This window comes from Pundamilia nyererei, unplaced genomic scaffold (assembly GCF_000239375.1).
Source record: "Pundamilia nyererei isolate P.nyererei 1_Seehausen unplaced genomic scaffold, PunNye1.0 scaffold00196, whole genome shotgun sequence".
Lineage (NCBI taxonomy): Eukaryota > Metazoa > Chordata > Actinopteri > Cichliformes > Cichlidae > Pundamilia > Pundamilia nyererei.
The window spans coordinates 1,117,474-1,128,236 of record NW_005187597.1 but is presented as its reverse complement, the minus strand read 5'-3'; the positions used below and the strand labels follow the sequence as shown (position 1 = coordinate 1,128,236).

The 10,763-nt window shown below is 39.6% G+C and overlaps 1 protein-coding gene across 2 annotated transcripts in view; it reads right to left on the bottom strand.

The window, feature by feature from the left end:
• Positions 1-9,112, bottom strand: part of nrap (nebulin-related anchoring protein) — a 38,441-nt gene extending 29,329 nt beyond the window's left edge. Inside the window, exons 1-22 of one of the 2 annotated variants that reach the window (XM_013914417.1) lie at positions 8,791-9,112; positions 8,312-8,406; positions 7,990-8,077; positions 6,718-6,822; positions 6,295-6,402; positions 6,046-6,153; positions 5,800-5,904; positions 5,574-5,681; positions 5,372-5,479; positions 5,181-5,288; positions 4,375-4,491; positions 2,622-2,726; positions 2,368-2,475; positions 2,084-2,188; positions 1,831-1,929; positions 1,645-1,749; positions 1,401-1,508; positions 1,178-1,285; positions 872-1,069; positions 643-747; positions 456-554; positions 266-370 (exon numbers count right to left, since the gene is read on the bottom strand). In XM_013914417.1, coding sequence (XP_013769871.1) covers positions 266-370; positions 456-554; positions 643-747; positions 872-1,069; positions 1,178-1,285; positions 1,401-1,508; positions 1,645-1,749; positions 1,831-1,929; positions 2,084-2,188; positions 2,368-2,475; positions 2,622-2,726; positions 4,375-4,491; positions 5,181-5,288; positions 5,372-5,479; positions 5,574-5,681; positions 5,800-5,904; positions 6,046-6,153; positions 6,295-6,402; positions 6,718-6,822; positions 7,990-8,077; positions 8,312-8,406; positions 8,791-8,856 — 2,361 coding nt within the window. In that variant the 5' untranslated portion in view covers positions 8,857-9,112. The remainder of the gene's footprint in view (positions 1-265; positions 371-455; positions 555-642; positions 748-871; positions 1,070-1,177; positions 1,286-1,400; positions 1,509-1,644; positions 1,750-1,830; positions 1,930-2,083; positions 2,189-2,367; positions 2,476-2,621; positions 2,727-4,374; positions 4,492-5,180; positions 5,289-5,371; positions 5,480-5,573; positions 5,682-5,799; positions 5,905-6,045; positions 6,154-6,294; positions 6,403-6,717; positions 6,823-7,989; positions 8,078-8,311; positions 8,407-8,790) is intronic. The other variant, XM_013914418.1, reaches the window with a different exon arrangement.
• Positions 9,113-10,763: the final 1,651 nt, after the last annotated feature.

The window sequence follows — 10,763 nt, the reverse complement described above, 5'->3', positions numbered from 1 at the left end:
GTTTTCTGCAGATCCTGGTTGCTAGTTTTTTACCTTTTTAATTTCTATGAAAGAACAAAGGACGTACTTGGTTTTCCACAAAAAGTCCCTTTAAAACATAATTTGTCAAATGATTGCATGCATGAACTTATACCAGTTCAAGTGTGAGACACACGGCAGTCAACTGCACATTCTTGAGGAGCTTGTATAACGTAGCAGATAACAGATATAGTTTAAAAATGTGAATATTTGTTTTCTACATCAATTTTTTTATAAATGAACTTACTGCACTGAGAAGGTCCGCGTTAGCCTTTGCTTGTCTGAAAAGAGGTTCGTCCTTTGTGATGGTGTACTGGTGCAGCATCTGCTCTGTGTTTGCTTTGTAGGCCAACTGAAAAGTCAGATAGATTAGTATATACTGCAAGAATGCACTAGAATGAATGGCGTCTCATTCCGGCTCTAAAGTGGAGACTTACATCGCTCTGCAGTTCCTGGCTTTTCTTTGCGTGCTTGATGGAGAGATCATCGGCCACCTGGGTGAACCTGATGCTGTCTGCCTTCTGACGGTATTTGGTCTGAGAGAAAAAAGCAGCCAAATAAATGGGGTGCTTGAAAGAAAACAGCAACAAACTAAAATATAAACACAAGCACATTTCCACTCACATCACTAAGCAGCTCTCCAGCTTTCTTTGCCTGAGTGATGTTGAGACATCCTTCGGTCTCCCAGCCCACTCCTTTCATCCAGTTCAAGTCTGAACGATACTGGTTCTGCAGAGAGGAACAAATGTCAAGAAAGACTTCTCCAAAAGACTTCTCTTTGCCTTTTTCTTCATGTCTCTGCATTTAAAAGAGACCCCTTAACCAAAATATCACCCTCAGGTGGCTCTCTCACCTCACTTTGGAGGGCATAAGCCTTTTTGGCCTGCTGGACCTTGATGTCATCTGCCATGACTGTGTAGTCGTGGAGCTTTGTGCGATACTCCAGGTCACTGGCGAGTGCCTGGGCCTTCTTGGCATGGCTTAGGTTGATCATGTCCAGAGGAAGGCTGTACTGGGCCTGGCTCTCTTTAGAGCCCTTCTTGTATTCAATCTGAAGTTGTAACAAAAAGCAATAGGTAACCTCTGAGGTTATACTCTGGGCTTGTGTGAGTCACACAAGTCTACACTATTACATTGCAGGTCAAGCAATTCTACTTACATCACTGCTCATCTTAGCCACTTGCAGAGAGTGCAGAGTCTTGGAGTCGCTCACGTTGACCCCCACAGCCTTCTCCTTGTTCTTCATGTAACTCTCTTTGTATTTAATCTGAAACACATGCCCGTCTGACTTGATTTCATTTGCCAGCTTTTACTTCTGATTAAAGCCACTTAGATTTTTGCTTAGATCTCTTTGCAGCAAAGAGAAGCGTGAGTTTACTTACGTCACTTGCAAGGTCTCGGGAGGCCTTGGCTGCTTTGACGCTCAGATCGTCCACACCAATTTCACAAGCTTTAGACTTTGTCTTCTCCCACTCCTCTTTATATTTAATCTGAAGAAACAGAAATGGGTTATGGCATCATAATGCCAATAACAAGATAGATCATGTGGATTGGTATTGAATTCTGGGTGCTTGCATGACGAGTGAAGGTAAGCTATTGATGCAAGTGTGAGAAGAGTAAACTTACATCGCTACACAAAGCAGCATTGGCTTTGGCTTTTTGGATTTGGGGCAGGTCTTGGGATAGTGTGTACTGATGCTTTGTCTTCTCATACCCGGCTTTGTAATTTAACTAGAGGCCACATGAATTACTTGGTTAGAAAAACTAAGAAACTTATTAAGTGTTATGCATGGTGTTATACTGTTTACTTACGTTGCTGACAAGCTGAGCATTTTTCTTGGCCAAAACAATGTCAGGTGTGTCTGTCACTGACTTGTACTTCACCTGGTCAATGTGCTGCCTGTAGTTCTTCTGCAACCACAATGACAACAGCGCTGGGATGAAGTTTGCTATCTGAGAACCGACTTTACATTTGAATAATTTTTCTGATTTTAAGTGCTTTTAAAAAAAAACCTTTTAGCATTAAAATGTCCCTTTGTCTTAATTATATTGTTGGAGGCTGTACCTCTTTCAGTGGATCCAGTTTTCTTTGGCTTTGGTAACCTGGCGTAAGATTGGCCGGGTAGTTGTATTCAGCCTGCTCCTGCTCACAGCCTTGTTTATAAGTAATCTGAGATATGCAGGACAAAACCACCACATCAATAAAATCACTCGCACAGACAGTTGACAGTTTATCATTTTCTATTTACAAATTAAACATGTAAAATAGTTTCTTTTTATCCGTGTAATATGAAATCAAATCCAACCAAGCAGATCTAATACACTGATTTGATTAAAAATAAGACTTACATCACTTGCCAGCTTCCTCGCTTTCATGGCATGCATGGTCTTCTTATCAATACCCGAGTCTTCATAGTGGCCTTTCATACCAGTAGTGTATTTCTCTTTATATTTGTTCTATAGAAAATATTTGTTTAAAAAGAAACATGTTCATGTGCTGATATCAGGTATTAATATATAAATACGTTGTTTGTAGGGTGTCAAAAAATCTACAAAATTATCAAAATATATATATTTGACATTGTTTTTGCGATTAAACTTACATCACTGGTGAACTTGGCAACCTTGGCTGCATTTTGAAACTGTGGGGTCTCACAGAAATTGATGCTGTGTCCTTTGCTGTTCTCCAAGTCTTTTTTATACTCCACCTGTTAGCAAACGTAAAAATAAAGCAGCCAAGCTGTAACATTTTTCACTGCAACCTCATTTTTCTGTTTTCCACAGTGAGAGCTGATCCAGTGTGACACATTGGTGCCTACATGGCTAAATATACAGTAAAGTTCCTCCCACTAATCAGTCACCATCACTGACACTCCATCATCACTCGAGAGTCTCTGAGACCAACCTTTAATCTTAAACATGCTTTGCTGAGCTTAACATTAAAACCATTTCCCTATTTAACACGTCAGTCTCTTTATCATGAAAATATCACACAGGGGAAACGTCACCTTTAAACACTGGTGCTTGAAGTTATGTGATCATGGCTGTTATTGGGGCCGTCTTTTCTGCTAGCTTTATGCTCAAGTGCAAATAAAGTCACTGATCTCAACCTCTGGATGCTGTTTGAATCGTTGGAGCTGTTTAAAATATTTTCATAAAATTATTTGAGAAATCTAATGCTTTGTGCTCCAGCGTGGTGAGTGAAATACCAGTATCACATTTAGTACTAATATAAAGTCTATTGATGCACCATGCTAATCACGTTTGCTAGTGTTAGCTTGTGGTGGGCAGATTAATCCAACGCTGGTATTGGTTTTGGATCGACAGTAGTGCTATATGATCGATATTTTATTTCTATCTTCTTACTTGAGTATGTAGTCCACTGAATTGGGTTAAATATTGGTTTTTTTAATGCAAAAATATACCTCAGTCATCTTGTGTTCACTGTCAAATCTATAGCACGACAGAAACTGGCACAAAGTGCTTTAGAGACAGGCACATTTACATTCCAGGTCTCCAAAAAACAGTTTCCATAAGCAATAAAAAGCTGAAAAGTGTGTTTTATTGTGTAAACTAAAACTGAAAGTGATTTAGTGTTTATTAAATGTGATGATGATGATGATGATGATTCATTTTTTAAAATCATGACATGCTGCTCTTTGCTACACAAGCTGCCTTTATAGGTTAAAAAGTATCAGTGTGGGCATTGGTATCTGAAATACTTGCCCTGTATTTACTTAAAATACTTTACAATTGGCAGTATAGAGCAGCACTAGTGTTAGCTGATAACTTCTCATCCAAATATTTCTACTTTTGGATTAAAAAGCCAAAACGACTACACTCCAGGGTTTAAAATGCAACTCACCAACCATGCTATGTTCTTTATTTACAGTCTGTCATTATATCATAAACATTATTTGAAGCATAGAACAAAAAAACAAAACTGAGATAATGTGTCTGTGTGGTTTTGGTGGAAAATTAGATTCAGAATAAGAGCTCATTTCTAACACACATATTTTTATGGCTAAGAATAGATTCTTAAAAATAAAGCGCAGTGTGAGGTAACCTTAGTTTGGCAGGATGGGCCATGACCTTGGAGGTAAGCTGTCACCTCACCACACAAGCATTTCAGAGATGCTGAAAATGCAATTCAGGAGGCTTCATGTCTGCTGGACGCTGACACAGTACACCCAAAATCTCCCACTCTTAAACACACATACATACATTTACCTGAGACTGACTGTTGCTTAGACAAAAAGCTATTTGAATATTCACATTGTTCTTTCCCTACGCTCTGAATAAATCTAGACACACAAATGTATTTAGCGAAGGTTGTATGCTTCTCACGAGCCTCACCTCACTGACAATCTTGTTGATTTTTCGTGCGTTCTTCAGTGCCAGATTATCCTCAGAGGTCAGACTGTGAAAGTGTGACGTGCCCTTCATCTTGTTTAAGTCTTTCTTGTATTTTAACTGGAAAGAGATGAAAAATTACTAAGCGTGTTGCAGGAGGAGAAGGACAAACAGTTTTGCTCCTGCAAGGTTGAGGAACACACACAAACAGAGTCTAATTCAGTCACTGCGGATAGTTTAGAGAATGATGACATCAAGTCTCCTCATTGTTGTCCCTCGTCTGCTATTCTGCCCGGTGTTGACAAGGACACTTGATTGATGAAGCTGAAACTCTTACACACTACCCTCTGCAATGTTTTGACAACATTTACTACTAGTCCACATGACTAGATGACAGATACAAGCTCCCTTTATAACTACATGCAATCCTTCCAACACCTACACAACCAAGCATCTAAATGTTAGACTCAACATATTTGGGGCTCAGGAGGTAAAGCAGGTCATCTGCTGATCGGAAGGTTTGTGATTTGATCCCTGGCTCCTCAGGTCTGCATGCCAAATATCCTTGGGCAATATACTAACCCCAGGTTACTCTCCGATTCATCCATCAGAGTGTGAATGCTAGTGAGAAAGCACTGAAGAAAGTGAATGTGGCATGTTGTATAAAGCTTTTTGGTTGGGTTGGGGGGTTGGAAAAGGGCTAAATAAGACTCAGTCCATTTACCAAGATGGACCAATTACATGTTTGTCAAAGATACTTACAGCTTTTAGAAATATTTCACTGGGTCCACAGTCAGATTGATACTTACATCACTGGCAATTTCCTGTGCCTTCTTTGCAAGGTGATAACCAGGCGTAATCATGGCGGGGAAACTGCCTTTGCCTCGCTGTTGCTCGTATTCTTCAGTATAGGCAATCTGGAAACAGGAGAGCACTTTGCTTTATTTAGTTCACTTTGAATTAAAACAAACTGATGGAACAGTGACAGTAATTTTCATACATGGCTGAAGTTCTCTGCATTTTCTTTGGCATGGACAATCTCAGTAACAGCCGCTTCAGCGCTGGCTTTCCCCTTTATCTCCTGTTCGTACATCTGACGATACTTAATCTGGTTCAGCATGAAAACAACAGCATTTACATGCATTAGTATTTACTTGCATATGTGTGTGCTGTTTTTTTGTTTTTTGTTTTGTACTACTTACGTCACTGGCCTGCTCAGTGGCCTTCTTTGACATTTTGTATCCAGGCGTAAGGTGTGCAGGGAAACTACCTTTACCTCTCTGCTGCTCATATTCTTCTGTGTAGGCATACTGATGAAAAAGAGGTGATGCCTCATATCCATAAATATATTATTGTAACAATATATATGTTTATAGTTGAGCAGAGCTAGTTAAAAAAAAAAGAGTCAACAATGTCTGAAGGGCTTACATCGCTAACAATTTGTCCTTGTTTCTTGGCCAGAATCACCTCAGGGGGGTCCACAAATGTTGTGTATTTGGAAACTCTTTCCTCGTGTCCTTTTTTATATTCCAGCTGAAGAGAAAGACAACAAAGCAATTTTATTTGGCCTCTTGAATTTTTGATAAACTTGCATGGATTGTTTAACAGAAAGGGAAAATCAGTGAAGTTTAATCTTTTCTGTGAGGTACAGAAAGCTAAATGAAATCCACTTACATTACTTGCTAAGGTATTTGCCTTCTTGGCAGTTTGGTAGCCCGGTGTGATCATTGCAGGGAAGCTACCCTTTGCTTTTGACTGCTCATATTCTTCTGTGTATTTGACCTGTACAAAAAAGAAGCCACAAAATCAGCCATGTGACCAACACTGTTAAAAATTTTACGTTTTTTTTATATCAACTATTTAAATAGAATATACTCATGATACAACAACACAACAACCAGTGAGAAAAAAATGTGTACTCACATCACTGATGTTATTCTGTGCCTGGGACATTGTCACTATCTCCTGGTTGCTCACCATCCCTGAATACCAGGTCTGCTGCTGTGAGAACTCAGACTGAGACTGAAAGCCCTGTTTATATATAAAAGATAAACATGGTCAATTATAAATGTTCCTAAACCAGGCAATTATTCATCTTGCAAGGTTTTTATGAACCTGTTAAATAAGCCATGCAATTCATTTATGTGAAATGATACAAAAAATAAACAAGTGCTTACTCATGACAGACAAAAGATTTGGCTGAATTAAAATACTAAAGTAGAAGAAATTAGGAAGTTTGAAGAATAATTTGTAATTCTTCTCTCTTTTATTTGATAAAGATAAGAATTTGGGTTGAAAATTCCCTTTAAAAGGGTTCAATGGCCAGTTGCTCTCCCAGGAGCTCACCTGGCTGGCCATCTGATTGGCTAGGCAAGCCTTCTCCAGCTCCATGGATCTCGTGTCACAGTGGAAGGTGGACATAAAGCGTTCGCCATCTTCGCGATACTTCAGCTACAAGGATGGCACATGGATGACAAGCATTAAGCCAAGGCCAGCGAGCATTTGCACATGCAGACGCTGCACATGTGACTGCAGCATCCATTTTGGTAGTTGGATGCTACTAATCACCTAAAAATAAAAATATATATTTTTTACTGCTAGTCCTAACTGGTATTGCTTTACTTCAACAGTGCCAAACATCTCTCTATTCTTGTGCTGCAGGAGAACCTGAGCTGAAAAGCTAAATGATGAAGGGATAATGTTAGAGAGCTGGTATTAATAACTAAGATGTTCCACTCAAGATGGTACAAGACCTGCCCAGAACAAACCAGAATAGAGTACTTTGTATATCATCCTAGAGTTGTAAAAACCATCCCAAACTAATCTTAGAATAGCTCTATGTCAGAGGAAGAGACAGGACAGAGTGACGTCTCTAGAGCATCATCGCCTAAAGGGTATAAAGTACAATCAATAGGAATAAGAAAGCAAAAGCTGCATGTTAACCCAAGCAAGATATACACTTTTTAAATGTTCAGTGGGGTAAATCTAGACAGGGGGTTGAGGGCCACTCATGATCCGAGGTCAGCCCTCAGATCAAATGTTGAAATGTTAATTCCCACATCCCTCCAGTGGCTTAAAACAGTAGCCGAGGCGCTTGCTAGCCTACTGCTAATATAAGCATGAGAGCCTTGCGTGAACTTAGAGGCACAGACAGACTCAGACAGACAGAAACAGGTGGCTGAGCAGAGGAGAGGAAGGGATGTGAAGCTGTTTTTCCTGACATATAATTTTAGCCCGTTGAAGCATAAAGTGGGCTAAGTGGAGGGGGGTATCTAGCCCCTGTCAGGGAAACAGAAATAACCTGAGCCAGTCTCCATTCCAAACCACCTCCGTCACCACGGCCTCAGAACCACCGACCACCTCTCGTAAAGAAGGATTTAGACCTTTGTGATCCAACAGTAATGGATACAAATGCTCAGGGTCAAATCTCAAGTTTTTTACTGCCTTTTTAGACCTCGGTGTTCAGTATAAATAACAATCTTTAGAGTAGACACAGCCATAAACTGTCTTTCCTCTAGTGCCATAGACAGCAACAACAATGCCAGTGAGTCAGAGGACTGAAACATGTTGTATGGCATGCATGCTGCTGCTGTGGTTTTGCTCAGGATGTCCTCTTACCTCACTGCTGGCCTTACTTTGCTTCTTTGCCTTAATGTTGATGGGGGTCTCATAGACGCTTGTGAATGTGTTGTTCCTTGGATTGTGCCTGAAAGGATGAGATACACATATAGTTGCCAACATGGTCACACCAGGTGTAATTCACAACGTTAAAAATGGGACCCTGGCTATTGTGCAATCGTGGTTTACTAAGATGCAGTTAATTTGCCTCCTCTGTGCTTTACTCATTAAAAAAAGATTACGTTTTTATTTATTTTTATCATGTCTGGTGATTAACTACAAACGATCAATAGGCATTGCAGTAGTATTGACTCCTACTTACACAGAGCAGTATGGCCTCTTCTTGTGGCTGACAAAGTTATTTGGAGTGAGTACCATTTTGCAGACATCACAATGAAAACATGCTTTGTGCCAATTCTGCCAAAAATGAAAGAAAGAAAAAGAAAGACAGACCATGAATCTTTAAATCCGTGTTCAGAGGAAACATGACTGGAATCTAGTTCATTAAGCAGAGAAAAAACGCTGGACAAGTAATTTCTGTTATATCTGATTAATAAGAGGCCCAGAATAACATCAGTAATCACATCACATTTTTCCACATGGACTCAATGACCGATTCTCTAAAGCTTTAATGTCACTGCTAAACTGTAAGTCTTTTTTGTGTCCAGTCTTTTAATTAAAAACAATCTTATATCCATAACCATTGTGCAGCTGTTATTAGTTTTAGGGCTAACACAGACACATTTGAGAGTTCACTTTAACCCAAGAAGGCATTTATTTATAAATGCTTTAATGTATTACCTGGTCAATGCAGTTGATCTTCTCAGCTGGGTAGACCACAAACCCACACCTGGCGCAAGACTGCATGGTGAATGTTTTCCCTTCTTCTCAAAATCTCTCGGGAAAACCAATAAAACTAGCGTGAAGTATTGGCCAAAATGAAGTCGGGTCAGTCAGACGGACAGACGGCCGTTTAGCTGAGGAACTGGGAATCCCAGACAGTAGCGGTAGTGCGTCTCTGGTGGCTGAAAACTTAGCTCTGTGACTGTGGGACTGTGAAACTGGCTCTTACTTCACACCATGTCCCATGATGGACCACCCCCCTTCTGTGCCCCGTGCTCAAAGACTGGCCGAGTCCAGCTGTCTGTCTGCAGTGAGGGGGAAACAGAGTGACAGAGAGTTCACGTGTCAATCTATATGTGTAATGATCCTCAGTTGGACAGCTACCTCAACTTTGAGTATCTCCACATGACTAACAACATAAAACTGTGATTCCCTGTGTAATACTTTTACTTAGTCAAGTCATCAGCCATGCATGTAAACACAAAGTGTTGGCTGCTTGTTTAAGGCAGGTTTCTGTAGACTTACAAAAGATGTAAAGAATAATGACACAGGATTAATACAGACACACGAGAAAAAATACACAAAAAGTGAATACTAAAGAAAAAGGTTAACGCAACATTAGCAAACAGCTTTTTTGACATAAAATGAGGCAATCAAGACCCTCTGAAGCTCAAAAGGGTCAGGGCTGTATTCACTGTAGGAAGACTGTCATGAGGTTGAGGTTTTTAATCTAACTGTGATAATAGGTCACATACCTTGACCTCATAGGATTTTTTTTGTGATTTTTGATAGATTAAATATGCAATAGGAGTAAATATTTAATGCTTTGAAATTAATTGTTTATAGAGTATTCTTATACTTGAAGGAAATAGTTTCATATTAGGGAATTAGTCAGTTATAACATATTACTTTTCTTTGCGTGATCAGAGACGTTCGATGTTTGAGGTTATTAACTTCAGTCTATAATGTGACATTTTATCTGTGATGTCTTAAAATGCTTCTTTGATTTTCTAATGGATCAACTGTTTTAGTCTAAGATACAGTAGGACTTCTTGTGCCTTTTACAATTTCATTACAATAAGAATAGAAACAGGAGCAGAAACAGAAATACTCTGTTAGATAAAATAATTTTAAAAATAACTAAATAAGCTTGAATTACTAGCAACCAAAATACAGAAAATAACAATTAAATGTCTTAGTGTAATAGCCACAGATAGAATGGATCTCTTGGAGTGCTCAGAGATCCTTTGGGCCAATGAGGCTGTTGCTGTGTGTGTTGCAGTGACCAATCAGAGAGGCATGTGTCGGGTGGGATAGATTGCCCATGATGCTGAGGAGTTTCTTCAGCATCCTGCTCTCACACCTCTACTGGAGTCTGACGCTCCACTCCCAGAACTGAACCAGCCTTTTAGTTTGTTCATTCTGCTGGCATCAGCTGCTTGCACTCTGCTGCCCCAGCTCACATAGAAAACCACACTTGCCACCAGAGTAATAAACATAGACTGATATCGAAGGCTCTGAGCTTCCTTCCATTTGTAATTTAGGGCAACATTAAACAAATTAATATACATACCTGGCATAGATTATTCGCTTTATGCTGTATTATTATGTCTTCACCGGCCAGCACAGAAAAAAAGCCTTAATTTACGTTTGTGGATATAAATTTGATCAATATGCTACAGGTAAATGCTGTCACGAATATTTCTGCTCCAGAGCAACTAAAACCTTTCCCATTTGGAAGAGAAAAAAGATAAACCTTCATAAATCAATCTTGCTTTTACTGCATCCTTTATTGTTGTTGTTGTTATTATTATTATTTGCAAACAACTAGTCGTTTTTCTCCTTTCAGAAAACAAGTGTGCCAAGTGTGCAGGTAGGAGGGACGCAGTGCTGTGACGCAGTTACGCAGTCGCGAGAAGTCGAACCGTACT